Raw genomic sequence first — 21,586 nt, 5'->3', positions numbered from 1 at the left:
CACTCGATGGAAAGTGGGAAGAGTCCCTCGGAATGGCTAAAGAGCCACTTTGGGCTGCAAAAATGGGATGTAGGGCTGGGATGCAGGACTGGGACTGGGATGTGGCATTGGGATGCAGGACTGGGATGCAGGGCTGGGATGCAGGGCTGGGATGCAGGGCTGGGATGCAGGGTTGGGATGCAGGACCAGGATTTAGCACTGGGATGCAGGGTGGAGGTGAAATATTGGGATACAGGGCTGGGATGCAGGGCTGGGATCCAGGACTGGGATGTAATATTGGGATGCAGGGCTGGGATGTAGCATTGGGATGCAGGGCTGGGATGCAATATTGGGACAAGGGGATTGGGATGTAGGGCTGGGATGTTGTACTGGGGTACAGGTCTGGGAGGCAGGGCTGCAAGATGGCACTGGGATATGATCCGGGGATATAGCAGAGGGGTATGGAACTGGGAATTGGCACTGGGACATGGAACTGGCACATGGAACTGGGAACTGGCACTGGCACATGGAACTGGCACATGGAACTGGGAACTGGCACTGGCACATGGAACTGGCATGTGGAACTGGGAATTGGCACTGGGACATGGAACTGGCACATGGAACTGGGAACTGGCACTGGCACATGGAACTGGCATGTGGAACTGGGAATAGGCACTGGGACATAGAACTGGGAATTGGCACTGGGATATAGCACTGGGATATGGAACTGGAATATGGCACTGGGATAGAGCAGTGGGATGTGGAACTGGGATACAGCACTAGGATGTGGCACAGGAATGTGGCACTGGGACACAGCACTGGGATGCAGCTCTGGGACATGGCACTGGGACATGGCACTGGGATTTAGCACTGGGATAGAGCAGTGGGATGTGGCACTGGGATAGAGCACTGACATGGAATTGGGATATGGCACGGGGATGTGGCGCTGGGATATAACACTGGGGTGTGGCACTGGGATGTGGCACTGGGATGTGGCACTGGGATAGAGCACTGGGATGTGGCACTGGGATGTGGCACTGGGATAGAGCACTGGGATAGAGCACTGACATGGAAATGGCATATGGCACTGGAATGTGGCACTGGGATATAACACTGGGATTTGGCACTGGGATATGGCACTGGGATAGAGCACTGGGATTTGGCACTGGGATGTAGCGCTGGGATGTGGCACTGGGTTAGAGCACTGGGATGTGGCACTGGGATTTGGCACTGGGATGTGGCACTGGGTTAGAGCACTGGGATGTGGCACTGGGATGTGGCACTGGGACATGGCACTGGGTTAGAGCACTGGGATGTGGCACTGGGATAGAGCACTGGGATGTGGCACTGGGATATGGCACTGGGTTAGAGCACTGGGATGTGGCACTGGGATGTTCCCACTCTGGGCCACAGCAGGGCAGCTCAGCAGGTGCCCAAGCAGGGCACAGGATGCTCCTGGATCCGTTTGGGATCTGCCAGCACCTCTCTGGCAGTGCCAGCCTGGCTCAGCATCCCAAGGATTTCACCCAGCCCTGGGAAAACCCAGGCTCCACTCCAGGCCGTGCCAAGCTCTGCGAAGCCGGGGGAGAAAGCCAGGAATTTTCACAAAAAGGAGGAGAGAGAGAGGATGAAAAAGAAAAAAAAAAAAAAAATCCCAGAGCATTCCCAGTATTTCCCTGTGTGTCTGTGGCCTGGTGCAGCCCTTCTGCTCACTGCTCTGTTTATCCATGACAGACAACTAATTAACATCGGAGCCTCTTGAAAGGTCTTTTCAGAGGTAATGTTCTGACAGAGGATGTCAGTGAGGAGCAGTGATTTGTCTAAGCAGTGATCACATTGTTTCAGACTGAATGAGGTGAATATTAAACTGCTTTAAATGCACTCTTCATAAAGCACTAATTACATACTCCCGGGGGAGTACGGGCAAGGAATACTAAACAGCCGAAAAGTCAACAGAGTGCTTTTTATAGTATGTTGCTGGGTTCTGTGTTTTTCTGTCTTTCTTTCTCTCTCTCTCTCTTACAGTAAAATCACAGCACGCTGAAGAATACACATTTATAGCACAATGCTTCACATCTAATTATATGGCAATCATTAGTTTTAACCTGGGTGTATTATATTTTCTTTGATATATCGTGCCCCCCGGCATCTCTTTGCATAGAACACTTCCAAAAGCATTTTCTCCCCTCCCTGGAAAAAAATGTGCTTCTTTTTTTCTCCTTTCCTGCATTAACATTTGCTTATAATTTTTTTTCTTCCCCCTAAACAATTTTTTTTTTTTTTAAATTGGCAGGAATAAAAAAGGGTAAAAAGAGGGGAGGAGGAGAAATCCGTTTAATCCAAATAAGAACCTGTTCCCTCCCTCCTGGAATCATGCACTTTATTATTACCAAGGTAACTCCACTGGGGTTTTAAAGGGGAAAGGAAACACAGAATGGGCCATTAATGAATTCCTGCAGATCCTGCTGCACTCCTGGTCTGGCTCGGCCAGAATTCCTGATGGGGGGAACAACTACTCCATGAATTATTTATTTTTTTTAATAGCACAACTTGGGCGGAGGGGGGAGATTCAAGTAACCACAAATAAATCCTCCCTGTGCTGAAAACCTCGGATCTTCTCTTCCAAGAAGTGGAAAAATAAAAGAGCAGCGTGTGATAGGCCTGGGTGTCCTCAAGGAACCTCCTGGGAAAGCATGGGAAAGCTGGGAAGAGGTGGTGGGGGCACAGATGAGGGGCACGAGGGCTCAAATATTCCCCTAAATGCTCAAGGTCTGGCTCAAAAGCACGAGGTGTGGCTGAAATTTGTGAGGAACGGCTCAAACACAGAGGATCTGCCTCAAATAGCAAATCTGCTGCCTCCCAGCACATTCCAGGGGGTCTGAAGGGGCTCCAAGGAAGAGGGAGACGGAGTTTTCATCCGGAATTTTAGTGCCAGGACAAGGAATTGTGGATTCAAATGGAAAGAGGGGAAATTTAGCTCAGATATATGGAAGGAATTCCTCCTGGGAAGGTGGGGAGGCCCTGGGATGGAATTCTCAGAGGAGCTGTGGCTGCCCCGTCCCTGGAAGGGCCCAAGGCCAGGCTGGAGCACCCTGGGATGGTGGGAGGTGTCCCTGCCATGGCAGGGGTGGGATGGGATTTAAATCCCTTCCAACCCAAACCATTCTGGGATTGAAGGATTCCAAATGCCCAGGGCTGGCTCCGTAAAGATGGGGCCTGGCCCAGAAGCGCAGGGTAGGAGTTATGGCTCAAACAAATTGAGCTGGATTCACCTGCAGAGGCCACAACTCAAAAGCAGAGCCCATAGAATGGCAGAATCATGGAATTGTTCCACTTGGAAAAACTCCCCAAGGTCACCGAGTCCGAGCTGTGCCCGATCCCCACCTTGTCACTGAGTGCCACCGAGTCCAGCCCTTCCTAGGACACCTCCAGGGATGGGCACTCCAACCCTCCCTGGGCAGTGCCAAGCCCTGAGCCCCCTTTCCATGGGGAAATTCCTGCTGTGCCCCCCTGAGCCTGCCCTGGCCCAGCCTGAGGCCGTTCCTTCCTCTCCTGTCCCTGTCCCTGGAGCACAGCCCGACCCCAGCTGTCCCCTCCTGGCAGGAGCTGTGCAGAGACACAGGGACCCCCTGAGCCTCCTCTGCTCCAGGCTGAGCCCCTTCCCAGCTCCCTCAGCCCCTCCTGGGGTTCCAGCCCCTTCCCTGGATTCCCCCCAGCCCCAGGACCATCCCTCCATCCATCCATCCTGAGGGCGCAGCTCCTCCTGCCAAGCACACTTTGTCCCTGCTGTGTCACCCCAAGGCCACCCCCCTGCCCTGCTAGAGCCCCCCACGAGGCTCTGGGTGCTCTGTCCATGCCCACACACCCCGTTCCCAGGATCAGTCCTGCTCCCCGTGGCACCGGGTGCCCACGGATCCGGGCAGGAGCGTCGGGACCAGCGCTGGCTGGGCCCTTCCTTCGAGGTGCAAACTTCCTCGGAAAGGAAGAGTCATGCAGCCTTTAGAGCTTTTTTTTTTCTCTTTTTTTTCTTCCCCTTCCTTTAAAGAACATGAAAGAATCTGATAATTACTTCTATCTACCACCCAACTGTACTAATTACCAACCTATTTCTTCACAGTATGACAGACACAGGCTCTCCAAAACACATAGAGATAAATTAGCACTAATTGGTTTTCCTCTGGCTGTTTGAATTAGTATTTAAAGCTCCAATTACAAAGCAGAATAATTACTATTAATGTCCTGTCGCAGTACAAAAGGCAGATATCTCGCCAGCGAGTCCAGGTGTATTATTACACCGATTACAGAATATTTAACCTGGCTCGTTAAGACAAAGACATGGGAAACTTTAAAAAGAGGGGGAAAAATAAAAGGGAAAAGAAAAACCACAGATGGTGGCAGGTCCCTGCAGGGGATGGACGGGGGGGGTCTTTGAAACCTGGGATGAGAGAGGTACGAGGAGGAGAGGGGGAAGAAGAGCAGAAAAGGAAAAGAGGGGGATGAGAAAAGAGCAGTTCTTTGGGAGAGCAAAGGAAATTTGGGGGGGCGAGGGGGATGCAAGTGCTGCTCTCCCAGGCAGAGCCCAGAGCATAAAAGGCAGAGTGTGGTACTGGAGTGTCCCAGGGCCATCACCCAACACCTTCCTCCTCCTCCTCTTCCAGGAGGTTCCACATTCCTCGGGAGAGGAGCAAACCCAGCTCCTGCCCAGGGACGCTCTGGAGCCAGAACTGCCCCACAGGATGGAGGGGGGAAGGGGCAGGGCCAGGACAGGCAGGACCATTCCAGCAGCTCCTCCCTCCTGGTGATCCCAAGGGTCAGAAGGGATCAGGATGGAACATCCCTGTCCCAAGGATCTCCTCCATCCTGGTGATCCCAAGGGTCAGGAAGGAACATCCCTGTCCCCAGCAGCTCCTCCATCCTGGTGATCCCAAGGGTCAGGAAGGAACATCCCTGTCCCCAGCAGCTCCTCCATCCTGGTGATCCCAAGGATCAGGATGGAACATCCCTGTCCCAAGTAACTCCTCCATCCTGGTGATCCCAAGGGTCAGGATGGATCAGGAAGGAACATCCCTGTCCCCAGCAGCTCCTCCATCCTGGTGTTCCCAAGGGTCAGGAAGGAACATCCCTGTCCCTGCACTGCCATCATCCCACCCCAAATCCTGCAGGCCTGGGCTGTGCATCCAGCTGGGAGTACACAGTCCCATCCCTGACCTTCCCAGAGACGAGGGGAGGGTCTGGCTGTGCCATGCCACCACGGGGACAGTGCCACCACGGGGACAGTGCCACCACAGGGACAGCGCCACGCTCTGCCTGGCACTGGTGGTCCCTCCTGGTGCAGGGGGGGGGGACACGGGGTGACTCCTTCCTCTTCCCTCTTCATCCATCCCTGGAAAATCTGAACGGGGGGATTCCTCTGGGCTGGGTTACCCGCACCTGCAGCCCCAAGGGAGACTCCAGAACCTGCAGGTTCTAGACCTCCAGGACAGCATGGGGACAGGAAGCAAAGTCACTTTGGGGAGTGAAAGCTGTGGTTTCACCACCCCCAGGCCCGGCAAACAGGGGACTCCACATCCCCCTGGCAGCCACCATCCTCTCCATGCTCCTCAGGGCTGGGATTTGCTTCTCCCAGCGTTCCATTGCTCCGGGCTGGCAGGGATGGCACGGAGGGACAGCCCGGCAGTGCCCTCTGGTGCTCCCCATCCCCTGCCACCAGCCTGGCCCTGCCCTGGGGTCCCCACTTTCCATGGGGGGCTCCTTGGGGCACCCCCATGGGGCTGCCCTGGCCAGGGCAGCGCCCGGCAGGGGACGAGCCACCGACACCTTCTCCTGGCAGGACCTGTCGGGCCGGGTGCTGCCCGGGCATCCCCATCCCAGGGAGGGATCCCGGGAGCAGGGGCAGCTCCTGCCGGGGCCGGGGGGGCTCTGGGTGTGTGGGAAAGAGGGGAGGACGGGGAGGGATTTCTTTTTCCGAGCGAAGGTGGGTGGCGTGCGGGGATGCCAGCTGGCGATGGGCTCTATTTCTACTGACAAGGCTTTACCCTGTAGGTGTGAGGAATTCCAATTAAATATTCAGCCTATTTGTCTGTGTGTGGGAGAGGGTTTGCTGTGCAGGAGGAAAGCCTCACATTCAGCGCCGGAGCTAACCATTAAGAGAGAAATTAGCTCAGTTCATCAAGGGAAGCCAGCGGAGGGTTTTCCCTCGCTCTCCTACCTTGTTCCATCCCTCTCGTTGAGTAACGGCGGGGAAGGAACCCATGGCGTTCGGCAGGGGAGCTCTGAGCCGGCCGCTGCTCCGGCACCGAGAGCCAGCAGCGCTTCCCAGGCCGGGAAAAGTCATTTTTTTCCCCCCGTGCCTGGGGGATACAATCCCGGCTCAGCCCACCCCGGAGGCTGCCGAGGGAGATCGATGTGGCGGGCGAGGGCTCGGAGGCGTTGGGGCACTGCGGATTTAATTGCTCTCGCATTTACCGGCCACCTCCTTCCCCAGCCGTTTACAAGACACTAATTAATCATTGGGAAGCGAAAACTCTCGCTTCTAGATGATCTTTTTAAGGTGGGAATGCCCCGTGAGAGTCGATGCCTTATCGATGAGGGGCCCTTTAGCAGGATCGATGGGGCTGCAACCATCGTCCCTCGCCACCCCCGCGGGTTTGGGGTCGGGTTCAAGGCTCTGGAGGGAGGAAAATCCCTCAGGAATACACCCAGACCATCAGCTGGGTGAGAGATTGGGGTGAAAAATGGTATTTTGGTACCAGGATGCTCCTTGAGCAGCACCGGGGCAAAGGGAGGATCCTGCACTGGGGGAGTTTGGGGGAGAACTGTGCTTCCAAAAAAATAAAAAATTAAAAAAAAAAAGAAGCCACCATGGAGCTGATTTCACCGTTTTCTGGAGCTTGACGTGTTTTTGCCCTTTTGAAATAACTTTCCATCTCAGAATACCCAAATTTTAAATAGAACCTAAAGTGACGAGAATATAAAAAAAAAAAAAGAAGAAGAAGAAGATGACTTTTTCATGAAACCACAAACGATATCCTGTTTTCCTGCTCTGTTTTGAGGAAAAGAAGTTGTTCCTGACAGGAATGAAGCTGTAATTTCCTTCTCCTGAGGGAAGGCAAACGTCCAGGCTCCCCCAGGTGAGGGGCACTGGGGGGGACTCAGGTCCTGGGACCCCACTCTCCACATTTTTAATAAAAAAAAAACACCTGGAAGTTGAAACCGAACAGATTTTGGAGGAAGATGAAGTGCTGGGCTGCTAGGAGAGGAGGATGGGACATTTAGGGGGGTCCCAGTGCTGCTCTGTCCCCTGGTCAAACCAGACCGTGGTGCTTGGCCCTGCTGGGAGGAGGAACTGGTTTTAAAGGGCTTAAAATCCTCACTGGGAATTTCAGGCAGGAAAATGAATCCTTTGGTCCAAGTCCAGCCTTGCTGCCTCCAGACCCAGGCTGTGTGGAGACTGTCCTGCCATCTCTGGGACAGACATCCCAACCCTGGGACAGACATCCCACCTCTGGGACAGACATCCCACCCCTGGGACAGACATCCCACCTCTGGGACAGACATCCCACCCCTGGGACAGACATCCCACCTCTGGGATAGACATCCCAACCCTGGGACATGGTCGCCAGGGACTTTCCTGATGCATCTGAGAGTTCCAAAGTTCATTGGGAAGGAAAAGCCTTGCCTGGATCCCGTGGGATGCTCCCAGCCATGCTGAGCTTCCCAGCCTCCTCCCCCCCACAGGATGCAGGGATCCCAACCCCCTTCCCAGACTGCAGAGTGAAGGAAGGAGTTTTCCTACCCCTTCCCAAGCATGGGGCACAGGGATCAGCTTTCCTACCCTTTTCCTCGTGCATGGAAGGCAGAGAGGAGCTTTTCTACCCTTCTCCACCCACAGGATTCAGGGATGAGCTTCCCTGACCCATTCCCATGCTGCAGAGTGAAGGAATGAGTTTTCTTACCCCTGTCCATATACAAGATTCAGGGATCTGATTTCTTACCCCCTTCCCCATATCCAGGATTCAGGGATGAGCTTCCCTGCCCCTTTCCATACCCAGAATTCAGGGATGAGCTTCCCTACCCTACACAGGATTCAGGGATGAGCTTCCCTGCTCCTGCCCTACAAAGGATTCAGGGTTGAGTTTCCCTACCCCATTCCATCCCCAGAATTCAGGGATGAGCTTCCCTGCCCTACCCAGGATTCAGGGATGAGTTTCCTGCCCCTGTCCTACACGGGATTCAGGGGTAAGTTTCCCTGCCTTGCCACACCCAGAATTCAGGGATAAGTTTTCCTACCGCTTTCCATCCCCAGGATTCAGGGATGAACTTCTCTATCCTTGTCCTACACAGGATTCAGGGATGAGCTTTCCTACCCCTGCCCCACACAGGATTCAGGGATAAATTTCCCTACCACATTCCATCACCAGAATTCAGGGATGAGCTTCCCTGCCCCTTTCCATACCCAGGATTCAGGGATGAGCTTCCCTGCCCTACACAGGATTCAGGGATGAGCTTTTCTACCCCATTCCATCCCCAGGATTCAGGGATGAGTTTCCCTGCTCCTGTCCTACACATGATTCAGGGATGAGCTTTCCTAACCCATTCCTCACCCAGGATTCAGGGATGAGCTTCCCTGCCCTGCCATCCCCAGGATTCAGAAGCCTTACAGAGTTTCTCATCAATCCCAAATCCCGACACTTTTATGGGGCACAAAACACCTTTTTGGGGCCGAGCATCCCACCAAGAAGCAGAACCCCTCAGGGGACGAGCCCTGCACCTTCCCCATCCCACGGGATCACCCTCTTGTCCGGACCACCACCCGTACACCCATCCATCCACACAATTCCTTTCCCTTTCCTCCTAAAATCCAAACCCGGGGACTCCATAGCAACCCGCAGCTCCGGGGTCTGACTCCAGCGCTTCGCTCGGCGCTGTCACTTCGTTTCAGGCTACCCCCGGGTAGGTGTGAGGAACTCCAATTAAGCATTCCGCTGGCTCCCTGTGTGGGGGGACAGGCTCTGCTGTGGAGGAGGGAAGCCTCGGCGGTGACTAATCGCTCAGACACCGGGTGTCTGTGGCACCAGGGGAGGGCAGGCAGAGGGTTTTCCTTCACCGTGCAGCTGCCTCTGCATTCCCTTTTCGGGAGCGATCGCGACTCCCCGCCGGGCTCGGGGGCTCCCGGGCGGAAGTTGGAAAGATCCCAAGCATCTTTCCGGCGATGCCGCCGCTGCTGCTGCGGATCTCTCTGCTGCCGCAGCCTTCGCTGCTCTGCCTTGCACAGCCCCAGGGGAACTTTTTTTTCCCAGGGAAAAGCACATTCCTGGGGTTTGGAGGTGCCCCGCGCATCCCCTGCTGTGGAGGGGCTGTTGGTGCTTTGGTGCCCTTAGGATGAGCATCCTCTAATTTGGGCGAGCTCCGTTAAGTTTGGGCGCTGAGCCCCACAATGAGTATTTGGCCCTTGCTCGGGGAGCGGAGCAGAGGATCCCACGCTCGGCCACCGCTCCAGTCCTGACTGAGACGTGACAAATTGGCCACCTCAAGGTCATCACCATGAGCCCCATGCAAACATCGCTTCCCACATCCTCCCATTCCCTATGGAAAATCCCAGCTCCACGCACCCAGCTGGATGAGGGGCCCCGAACACCCCAAAACTGCCCAGGGGGGCAGGACACCTCCCGGGGGGACAGCGACAGAAGGTGACACCGAGGATGGGACGCGCGTGGCGGTCCCAGCCTGGCGACAGTGCCCCACGCCAGGGGGACACCGAGACTCTTCCCTAACCTTTGCAAGCGGCTGCCTGAGCCAGGGCGAGAGGCGGGAGCGGGCCCGGCCCAGCCGGCGGCTTCGCCCCCGCTCCCCGGGGAGGCGAGAAGGGGGCGGCGGCCGCCCCCCGCCACCGCCGTGGGCAGCGGCAGGATGTGCTGTCCCTCCCCTGCACTTCCCAGCGAGCACTTTACATAACTTCTGCTGCTTAGTCACAGCTTCGACTCTTCTTTTTTTTTTTTTTTTCCCTTTCCCTTTCCCTTTTTTTTTTTTTTTTTTTGGAGCGATTTTCTCAGCCGCATCAGAGCGCGAGTCATTTCGGCAAGGGAAGTCCCTTCCTTTCTTCCGTTCCCTTGGTAACTGCACAAATTTGCTCTTCAAATGATTCATGACCGGGGTGCTGTAGGAGTTCCCTCCTCCAACACAAATCGCTCCCACACAACCACACATGCCCGATTAATCATTGATCGGGGTCTCTTCCGCAAGGTACGCCCGGCTCCGGCGCTCTCCTCCGACCACCACCGCGGCCACCACGATGCTCCCGAGGTCCCTGGATGCTCGCAAGTGTCCCAAAACAGGGGACACAGGCAGGAGTTTGTAAGAAATCCCATCCCCGGACAGGTTTTACAGGCTGTAAATGGAATTTTCCCGTAGTGGTGGGAAGGGTTGGTGGCAGGAGCCAGCGAAGGGGTCGGAGCTCGGCGCTGCTGATGGTGACGGATAAACCTTCCCTGAACTCCCAACTGCACCAAGTTTATTCAGGATCTGAGTTTTGATTCCATCCCAAACTTCCTCAGATTAAACAGAGGGAAAACCGAAACGGCCAAGGGTCACCCCCCACCATGACCATGAATAGAACCCAGCAGCAAAAAAAAGCCAGAAAAAAAGCCAGAAAAGTCCTTTTTGTACCCCTGGTAAGGGAGGCCAAGAATCATCCCAGGGCCTCACACACCTGCACCCGCACAGGGAAGCAGCTTGGGATGGAAGTGGGAGCTTGGCTGCCAGGAATGCCTCAGCTGGAAAATAAAATTAATCTGTGAAATCTCTCCCTGCCATTTTTTTGCTAGGTTTTATCTGATTTATTCTCTCCTCGTTATGAGGAGCTAATTAACAAACCATCGTTTAAATAAACAGCAGCCAGGGTGTTTGTAACCTTGGCTTTATTGAATTGTGACAAATTAGTATCCTCTGCCTATTAAATGAAACAGAAGCATCGAGGGGGAAAAAAACCTGAATTCCCATCTGGATAACGATCCTTGGACACGGAGCAGAGGGAGCGACTCCTGGCCAGTGTGGAAAAATCCCAAATAACCCCAAAACCTGGCAGGCTCTGTGGCTTCATGCTGCATTCATCCCTAGGGAATGGCAGGGTCAGGACAAGGCTGGGCTGTGGATAAATCCATCGTTAACACCCCGTTCATCAGGGATCCATGATAATCACCCTAAAAGGCACCTCTGTGCCAAGCCTGGCATCCCACGGCTCCCTGAGGAGGGAGCAGCATTCCCAAGGGATGAGCCAGGGAGCAAAGCCATGGCTGCGTGTCCCAGGCCAGCCCTACCCTCCCTCCCAGAAGCAAGGGAGATTTTGGGGTACTTTCCCCCTTTTACCTGCTCCCCAAAGGGTGCAAGCAGCACTCTCCATCCTCCCTGGCCCTGCTCTGGGATGGCCATTCCCAAAGTTCAGCAGAGCCATTGCTGTCCCACCGGCCCGGGCCCCCCATGGGTGGGTACCGGGAGTTACTGGGAGCTACTGGGAGTTACTGGGGGGGTCTTTGGCTTCCATGGGGGGCTCTGAGGGGTCACTGGGGACAATGGGGACTGGCAGGGGACAAACAGCGCCCAGAGCCGCCCCGGCCTCGCCTTTTTCCTGCCATTTCCCCGCCTTCTTCCTGCCTTTTTCCCGCCCTTTTTCCCGCCCCTCCCACCGCCCCTCAGGGCCCTGCCGCCATTTTGGGCCGCTCTGACCCCGAATCCTCGGGAGTTCTGGCAAAAATTCGGCCGGAATTTGGCCCTGGTGATGAAATCCAGGTCTCTGTGCCCTCGGAATTGCGGGATTTGTTCCCAAATCGAGGTTTTTTTGGGATAATTCCCGATTGTTCAGATTTCCTAGGCTCGCTTTCCTTCCGTATTTGGAGGTGGCAGCGCCAGGATTTTGTGGTTTTAATTCAAAGGGAGGAGGAAAATCCTTGAAAATTCCCAAAAAATCTCCCCAGCAGCCACCAAAATTCAAATAAAATTTCGCCAAAATCCCCAAAATTCAAAGAAACATTGCCCAAAATCTTCAAAATAAATTAAAAATCCCACAAATACACAAAAATTTACAAAAACAAAATCCACAGAAAAATCAAAAAAATTTAAAAAATGCCCTGCAACCCAAAAACAACCTATCACGATCTAAACTTCTTCCACCAGATCCTGTCCCAGTGGGAATTGCTCAGTGACAGCTCTCTCAGGGCCCTTGGGAGTGCAATTACCTGGGAGTGTTAATTGCACTCCAGGTGAGCACAAAGCCGAGCAGGGCAGCTGAGCCAGCAGCTCCTGTGGGCTGGGAATGCTGGGATTTGCAGGGGTGCAGCAGTGGGATCAACCCTCAGCACCCCGGGACACAACTTCCCTCTGGACAGAGCACTGATGGAATCATGGAATAGTTTGGGTTGGAAAAGCCCTCTGAGATCAGAGTCCAACCAATCTCCCAACCCTGCCAGTGCCAGCACCAAACCACGTCCCCACGTGCCACATCCATGTGGCTTTAAAATCCCTGCTGGATTTAAAGCCCTGGAACAGTGACCCCATCACTGCCCTGGGCTGGACAACCTTCACAGGGAAAAACAATCTTCCCAATATCCAACCTAAACCTCTCCTCCACTTTTGTCCTGTCATTTGATAGCTGGGAGAAGAAACTGGTCCCTGCCAGTCCACAACCTCCTTCCAGACACAGGATCTCCTTTCAAACATTTCTCAGGATAAGAAATTCATGAAATCAACAGTAGTTTGGGTGGGAAGGGACCTGAAATCTCATCCAGTTCCATGGGCAGGGACATCTTCCACTGTCCCAGGTTGCTCCAAATCCTGTCCAACCTAGCCTTGGACACTTCCAGGAATCCAGAGCCAGCCACAGCTTCTCTGGGAAATCCATCCCAGGGCCTCACCACCCTCACTGAGAAGAATTCCTTCCATAGGAGCTTGGAGAGCAAAGAAAACTTCCCCCTGAGCTGCAATCTCTTTACTTACTTTGTGTTGTTTTTATTTTTTTTTAATTTCTTTTATTAATAAAGGCTTCATTAACGAGCAGCGACAGAAACTCACACCAGGGAACTGAGTATTCCGAGGAGCCAAGTCATCAATTAACCAACGTTTCCCTCTGTTCTTTCCCTTTCAAACCCTCGGTTCCATCACCAAAAAGCAGAGTTGAGAGGGCTCCAGCCAGGAGGAACAATAGCAGGGCACCAGCTCCTACATCTGCCCCTTCTCCCCCACAGCGAGGCGGGGATCAGCCATCCCACAATTCCAGGATCCGTGGGAACCATGGATGCTGCATGGCACAGTCAAGGAAAGCTGCCCCAGCACCTCCAGCAGCTCCCAAAACCTGGAACCCCCCTGTCTGCAGGGTACCCAAAAGCTGATATTTCCCCCACATTAGCATCAATTAATGATTAAAATCATTCCTTGCCCGGACTTTTTTCTCCTGCTGGGATGGTGAACGCACCTGGTGAGTGCACCTGGATCACGAGTGCTCGGCAAAAGTGCCCCCAAAGTGTCCCTACAACTCTTCACCCAGCAGCTGAGGAGCTGGAACGGCAGCAGCCAGCAATTAACAGCTGATCTCTCTGATTTTTGATAAATCCAGCATACTGGAGAAGCTGGAGCTGAGTTCCATGTGCGACAGAGGAAAAGTTTCCCGCAGAGCACGCGTCCCTCTGGGATGGGGACAGAGCCAGGGGACAGGGCCACGGGCACGGGCGAGCAGCCTGCTCCCTGCAGCTCCGTTTCCATCCTTCCCTCGTGCAAAAACCCCATAATTTTTAAGGTTAATAAAGCCCTTGTTTGCTTAAGACAGCACCTGTTTCTATGGTGACACTTGCAACCCGGAGCCTGTTTATCAACGGCGACGCCGCGCGCGCTGACAGCGCGGCCACCGCTGGGGAAGGCACGGCGGGGAAGGCCAGCGGTGCTGCCAGCACCTCTGGGGACAGCGGTGCCACCGTCCCTCGGCACCCAAATGCGCCAGTGCCCATCCCTGGGATGCCCACTCTGCCCTACAAAGCCACAGGAGGGGCTGGAGCAGCGGGAGCTGTGCACACAGTGGGGGGAAGGCCGGGGTGAGCGATGGGTGGGAATGGCTCCTTCAAAAACGTTGGATGCGCTTCCCCTGTGCCACCCCAGAGCTGCCTGTGGCAGCTCCGTGCCTCAGTTTCCCCAGCACCCTGCCCTGGGAAGGGCTTTGGGGCTGATCCAAGTGGCACTGGTGGCAGCAGAGCCCGGCGGGTCCCGCTCGGTTCCATCCTGGCGCAGGATTTCTCCCGGCTGGCAGAACCCGTTTCCATAACGACTTTCTGTTACAAACATATTTTGATAAAAATAAAGTTAAAGCGGCGAGGCTTTAGTGGAGTACAAATTCGCTGCTCTCGCCCTCCCCCTTCCTCCTCCCCGAGGAGGGGGAATAAAGACGGAAAGCTTTCCATTTGAAGGGCAGTATTTTCTCCCTTCTTTTTCTCTCCCCACTGAATACAAAATGGAAAACCTTGTTTACCGGGGATTCGCTGTAAACCGGTCCCGACTCTGCCTGGTTACCTGATGCTCTACAGTATGTACAGGATAATGTGATAAATTCATTTCCAATTCACTGCATTATCCTTTGAATATTTTAATGACTCATTGAATGGAGTAAAAAAAAAAAAAAAAAGAGAGAAAAAAAAAGCTATTTCAAATGAACAATTATGCTGCATTAGAGTAAAGGCTGATTATATTTAAACACTGCTTCCATGGATAACGGGACATATCGACCTCCGCCTATAAGAGCTAATTTGGCTCTTATCTCTAAATAATTTTACACTGCAAATTACCATGAAAACCTAAAGGGCTTTAAAAACATTCATCAAAAGATATTATTCCACTTTGTAGCAACATTTTTATTTAAATTATTTTGAATAGGAGTGAAAGCATCTCTCGTGTTTGACAATCGGAGCGGCGACGGAGCAGCGGCTGATAAGGAACGGCGAGCGGCGCCGAGGGGATGGGATGGTTCCATCCCCAAAACCCACCTGGGAGAGCAAATCCCGAGCCAAACCCCAAAGTTGGTGGTGTGCCAAAGTGCTGCAGCACCCAGGAGTGGCATTTAGTGCTGCTGGAGCTGCTTCCCTCCAAACTGGGGGATGGCAAAGCCCGGGTGATGCCAGAGGGATGCCAGCACAATACGCAAGTGGTGCTGGGGGGAGGCTGGGGTGACAGCCAAGGGATGCCAGGGTGACACCCAAGGGATGCCAGGGTGACACCCAAGAGATGCTGGGCTGATACCCAAGGGATACCAGGGTGACACCCAAGGGATGCCAGGGTGACACCCAAGGGATGCCGGGCTGATACCCAAGGGATACCAGGGTGGTACCCAAGGGATGCCGGGGTGACACCCAAGGGATGCTGGGGTGGTACCCAAGAGATGCTGGGTTGGTACCCAAGGGATGCTGGGGTGACACCCAAGGGATGCCGGAGTGACACCAAAGGGATGCCAGGGTGGTACCCAAGGGATGCTGGGCTGATACCCGAGGGATGCTGGGCTGATACCCAAGGGATGCTGGGCTGATACCCAAGGGATGCTGGGCTGATACCCAAGGGATGCCAGGGTGACACCCAAGGGATACTGGGGTGGTACCCAAGGGATGGTGGGCTGATACCCAAGGGATGCTGGGCTGATACCCAAGGGATGCCAGGGTGACACCCAAGGGATACTGGGGTGGTACCCAAGGGATGGTGGGCTGATACCCAAGGGATGCTGAGGTGACACACAAGGGATGCCGGGGTGGTACCCAAGGGATGCCGGGGTGACACCAAAGGGATGCTGGGGTGACACCCAAGGGATGCTGGGGTGACACCAAAGGGATGCCAGGGTGGTACCCAAGGGATGCCAGGGTGGTACCCAAGGGATGCTGGGGCGATGCCAGAGTGACACCCATGTGATTCCTGGGGGATGCTGGGGCAAAGCCAGGGCAATACCCAGGTGACACTGGGTGATACTGGGGTGGCACCAGGGTGATACTAGGGTGGTACCAAGCACTGTTGGGTGACACTGGGGTGGTACCAAGCACTGCTAGGCACACTGGAGTGACACTGGGGTGATACTAGGGTGGCACCAAATAGTGCTGGGCAATGCTGGGCACACTGGAGTGACCCTGGTTGATACTGGGGTGGTACCAAGCACTGCTGGGTGATACTGGAGTGACACTGGGGTGGTACCAAGCACTGCTGGGCGATGCTGGGGTGACACTGGGTGATACTGGGGCACTACCCAAGCACTGCTGGGCACACTGGAGTGACACTGGGTGACACTGGGGTGGTACCCAAGCACTGTTGGGCAATGCTGGGGTGACACTGGGTGATACTGGGGTGGTACCAAGCACTGTTGGGCAATGCTGGGTGATACTGGGGTGCTACCCAAGCACTGCTGGGTGATACTGGAGTGACCCTGGGTGATACTGGGGTGGTACCAAAGCACTGCTGGGTGATACTGGAGTGACCCTGGGTGATACTGGGGTGGTACCAAAGCACTGCTGGGTGATACTGGAGTGACCCTGGGTGATACTGGGGTGGTACCTAAGCACTGCTGGGCACACTGGAGTGACCCTGGGTGATACTGGGGTGGTACCCAAGCACTGCTGGGCACACTGGAGTGACACTGGGTGATACTGGGGTGACGCTGGCTCGGTGCTGGGGTGACACTGGGCGACGCTGGGGTGACACCGGGGCACCAGTGGGCGCGGGGGCCCCGCCAGCCCCCCGGCACGGCACCGGCCGCCCCATCCCTCCCGGAGAAAGGCACTTGCAAGCCCCTCTCTGCACCAAAGCAACAGAAGGTGTCATGTAAAGCCTACACGGTTATTTTAGAGCCAGTGTGCAAATAAGGCTGTCAGCTGAAGCTCCTCGGAGCCAAGACTTCCATATCCCCCCGAGGATCTGCATCTCAACGAGACACCATGTGGCTGAGCCCGCCGGCTCCGCACCCGGATTTGGGGCTGGGGGATCGGGAAAACTCCTCCCAGCCACGCCAGGACCCCCCACTGCACCCCCAGCCATGGGCACCGAGCTGAGGGGGTTTGGTTCCCGTGCCCTCATGGGATGGGGATGATTTTTTGGGTAGTTTATTGGGCATTTGTGGGATTTGGGGGATTTAGATGCGTTTCTGTGTGTGTAGAGGAGAGATACATATACACACACCCACGGGAGATAGAGGGGATATATTTATCCCATCATTACAGGGATCATATCAATATATAGGTTTTATATAGAATATTGCATGGAATCAGGGAATATCTCACGTTGGAAGGGACCATCAAGAGCACCGAGGCCGAATCCCTGCTCGGATATGTGTGTTTATATTTATAAATGTATTTATCTCGTGATAAGAAAGCTTAAGGAATTGTTGGGGCTGGGATCCACCCCATCCCTGGCAGATAGGGAAAAACCCTTTTCCCTCCCAAAAATCTCCTTTTTCCTGCCCTCTTTCATGGCCTAACCCAGCATTTTTGACCTTAGAGATCACAAATGGCATCACCCAAACGCCAGGGGAAAAAAAAAAAATCCCACCTTCCATTTGTGCTGAAGGTTTGAATCCCACATTTCCCTTCTTTGCTTAAAGGATTTTACACTCCAAAAAAAAAAAAAAAAGAAAAAAAGAGGAAAACCACAATAATTAGCAAGAGGGAACGGCTCCGAAGGATCTGTGTACAGAAGGAAACACAGGAGCTTGGGCTCCTTTGCGTTTGGTAAATATTAAAATTAATGAGAGACTTTCAGGACCCTGTTGTTAGAAATGCAGAAGGGTTTCTGTGAAGGATAAAAACACAAAACAACACAAAAAAAAAAAACCCCAAGCCCTGTACACAAATTCCCGCAATTATTCCCGATGCTTCCTATTTTTCAGCCAATTATGGAATTCATGGAAAGTATTAATATCCTGTTTTAATTTGCTTAATATGCCCATTAACAATAAAAAGTCTAATTAAGGTATCTGTACAAAGAGCCCTCAGCAGTAATTTCAGAGAATAATAGAGGAGAACGACGCGATATTTCTTGTTAAATGCACGCTGCAAATTAATTGATATCTTAATTAGGCTTTAGTACCCAGATTATCAGTTAGATTGATTTAGGGCTGCAACATCTCATTTTTTGAAGACATAAAAACAAGCAGGAAGGGAAAAAAGTGGTTTTTCCCTGGGAGCAAAGCCATGACATGCTGGGACAGGGAGAAGGACTCATCCCATGGACATCCCAGCAGTGCTGGGAAGTGCCACAATTCATCCCAAACTCATTTCCCCCCTTGTTTTCTCACTGAATTCAAACCATTTTTAATAAAAAAAAAATTTCAAAAACTAGAAAAGCAATTGAGATTTTTCACCAAATCCACTTTTTTTAAGCCCAAAACCCAACCAGCAGCAGGAGCTGTTTGGAAGGACGCGTTGTCTCCGCAGAGAAAACCGGTGCTGGGGAGTTGGCAAAGTGGTTTTTGGATTTTTTTTCCAGCATTTCCTTAGGAGAAGGAGGGGAAAAAAAAAACCCAAACCCAAGCAGCAATATTTTTGGACCAGCCTGGCTCTTTATAGCCTGAGGAAGCACTTCCCTACCTACACCCCCAGCACCATTTACATTTCTCTGGCAAACACTCGTCCTCCCCTCCGGGGTTTCTCCAGGAGGAGTTTGCATCCCATGGGATTCCAGCCCTCCCTGGATGCCTGGGGATGATCCCAGGAGGAGTTTGCATCCCATGGGATTCCAGCCCTGCCTGGATGCTTGGGGATGCTCCCCATGGACTCACCAGGATGTCGGTGACCAGCCAGTGCCTCCAGAAGCGGAGCCGGGGGTTCTCTCTGTTGGGAGCATCGGGGTCCACCATCACCAGGACGTATTTCTTGTTCTGCAAGAGAGGAGAGGGGGATGCTGTCAGCAAAAAGACCCCAAATCCACATTTTTCCCACTCTTCCCCAGCTCTGGTGGCATCACCCCTGAGGTGAGCGAGGAATGGGGGCCAGGGGAGGCCACAAACCCTCTGGGGATGATTTAATCTGAAATCTTTCCGGAGGAAAAATGTAGGTTCTGCCTCCTCCAAAGAAAAGGCACCAAGGAGAATTCCCTCTGCTTCTCACCACACCCCACTGAGGCACAGGACTGCAGCCACTCTGGTATTTTTGGGATCCAGAGTTGGCTGGGCACAAGCTGGGTACCCCATCCTCCATGGAGGTGGCTTTGGGGAGCCAAACTCTGCCCCAAACATCCCAAAATAACCAAAAGATCCTCCTGGGATGCTGCAACAAGCAGCACCTGGGGGTCAGGTACCACTCCTGGGTGATGGAATTGGGCAAGGAGAGCTGGGATTTATGGATAACACTGGTTTAGCCCCCAGGAAACCCTCCCAGCCCAGCCCAGGCCCCCACTGAGGGCACCCAGCACCCAAAGGTGCCACCAGCACGGAGCCCACGTGGATATTTTGGTCAGCTGAGGATGGAGCTGGCTTGGAAGTGACCTCTGAAAGGAAAACCTGCTGATCTCCAGGGATTTGGCAGGACCTCAGGCACCAGATTATCCCTCAAGCAGGCGGATTAAGGGATCTATATCCGAATAAAAGCTCCAGGTGCGTCTGTCAGGGAGCCAGGCTCCACTCCAGCCACCCCGGGGGCTGGGCTGTCACAAACAGCCCTGGGATTTAGCCCTGCAATTCCCACTGGAATCAGCTGGAGCTCTGTGGCTGGGTGTGCCCAGTGAGGTTCCTGGGGCTGACTCAATATTTTTGCTCCATTTCCCAACCTCTGGTTGGGGTAAAGAGGCAAAAAGCCCCTGAGGTGTTGCCATAACCTGTGCCTCCCTCCCTTGGCATCTCACACGTCTCATAAACCTCTTGAAGACCCCATCTCCACAGGGAGCACCACTTTGAACCAGAAAATGAGGATTTCAACCCATTTAGCTCACAACAGTTGCAGAGAAAATCCCAAACTGGCTCAAAGCGCCGCTGCCCCAGCCCACAGATCCCAGCCTGGCATCGTCCAGGGTGGGGGAATCACACCAGGGCTGCAGATGTGAGCGTGGGAAAGGGGCCGTGCTGGCGTCACCACGTGAGGCTGAAGGTCAGGACCTCGAGGCTGAGCCGCCACCACCATCCCCACCATCCCCACCACGCTCCCAGCTGCAGCCGGCTGAGGAAAAAAAAAAAAAAAAAAAAAAAGGGAAGAAGAAGCAAAATTCCTTAACAGCGCCGAAATCAGCGTTTAATAGGAAGGAGGAGGAGGGGAGGGGGAGAAGAAGCCCGACAACCCAAAAACCCTGCGCTGGAAGTGTGAAGGAATTTGAGCTCTAACTTTGGGGAGGGTGCGGAGCCGAGCTCGGCGTTTCTGAATCTCTCGGCTCCGCTCGGAGCCCAGCTGGTGGGAACAGAACGTGTAGTCATGGGACTGTCATCGTGTGCTGTCCAGGTTAACATGTAGCATTTCTATTACTATTAACAGACTTTCTGCTCCTCACTCCATCTGTTCTTCGAAATAATTGCAGTTGTACAGACCATGCCTTCGCTCCAGGCAGGCTCTGGGGAGAGGATAGTGTTTTTATGCAAAAAAAAAAAAAAATTATTAAAAAAAAAAAAATAGGGAGGGGGAAAAAAAAAGTGTTAAAAAATAACAGCAAACACGAGAATAGAGTGCAAGTGAAGCTAACAGCAGGCTTGGAATTGGGGACAGATTGTGGCCTAGAAAGGTGACGGCGCACGCGGCCGGGGGCCGGCAGGGCAGACCCCGCTGGGGACAGGAGCTGGGGTCAGCGCCCTGAGCAGGGCTGGCCCTCGGGGATTTTTCTCACTCCTCACCTGCTGGCCACTCTAAGAGCCACAATCCCTCACCTTCCACCTAAAGATAGCAAAGCCCTCCCCGAGCCGAGTTAATCCAGGCTGCTCATCCTGCGCCGCTCCCGAGGAGGCAGCAGCCCCCAGAGCCACCCCAAAACCCCCTGTGTGACATCCCTGGGCCATGCCAGGCACCCCAAACATGAGGGGATGTTTTTGAACTGCTTGCGTGCAGCAGAGCAGCCCGAGTGTGGTGATTTGGGGGGTTTTTGATGCTGAAATCCCTCCTCGACACAGGCTAACAGCATTAGCTGCTGTCAGGGCTGCAGACGGGAGCCAGCCCCGAGTGACACGGGAGCTGTTCAGCTTTACAAGCATGAGCCAGCCCCAGGGATTTTGGGAGAGCAGGAAAGTGGCTTTAGATCAGAAAATTCCTCCAGTGCACTCGAACAGGAGGCATCTTGCTGTGCAAAGGGAAGGGAGGAAGAGGGAGAGGGAAGAAAAAGCCACTTTGGGAAGCTGTGAATGAAAATTTGGGGGAGAAAAACACCCCAGAGCTTTGTAATTCATTCCTGCTTGGCCCAAGCCATGGAGAAGCTGCTGGAGTGCAGCACCCAGTGTGTCTTATCGGCGTCATGGAATGGTTTGGGGAAGAGAGTGGAATGTCATGGGAAGAGAACTTGAATTCCATCCAGTTCCATCTCCTGGGCAGGGACACCTTTGACTGTCCCAGGCTGCTCTCACCTGGCCTTGGACACTTCCAGGGATCCAAGGGCAGCCCCAGCTCCCCTGGGAATTCCATCCCAGCCCTTTCCTGCC

The 21,586-nt window shown here is 53.8% G+C and overlaps 1 protein-coding gene across 1 annotated transcript in view; it reads right to left on the bottom strand.

Annotated features, from left to right (window-relative positions):
- The window catches only part of PEBP4 (phosphatidylethanolamine binding protein 4), a 78,621-nt gene that overhangs the window by 20,805 nt on the left and 36,230 nt on the right, over positions 1 to 21,586 (bottom strand). Inside the window, exon 4 of the mRNA XM_059870659.1 lies at positions 18,758 to 18,856. Coding sequence (XP_059726642.1) covers positions 18,758 to 18,856 — 99 coding nt within the window. The remainder of the gene's footprint in view (positions 1 to 18,757; positions 18,857 to 21,586) is intronic.

The sequence above is a fragment of the Haemorhous mexicanus genome, chromosome 30 (genome assembly GCF_027477595.1).
Source record: "Haemorhous mexicanus isolate bHaeMex1 chromosome 30, bHaeMex1.pri, whole genome shotgun sequence".
NCBI classification, from domain to species: domain Eukaryota; kingdom Metazoa; phylum Chordata; class Aves; order Passeriformes; family Fringillidae; genus Haemorhous; species Haemorhous mexicanus.
Note: the sequence above shows the minus strand (reverse complement) of the source record. Positions and strands in the feature narration are given on the sequence as shown.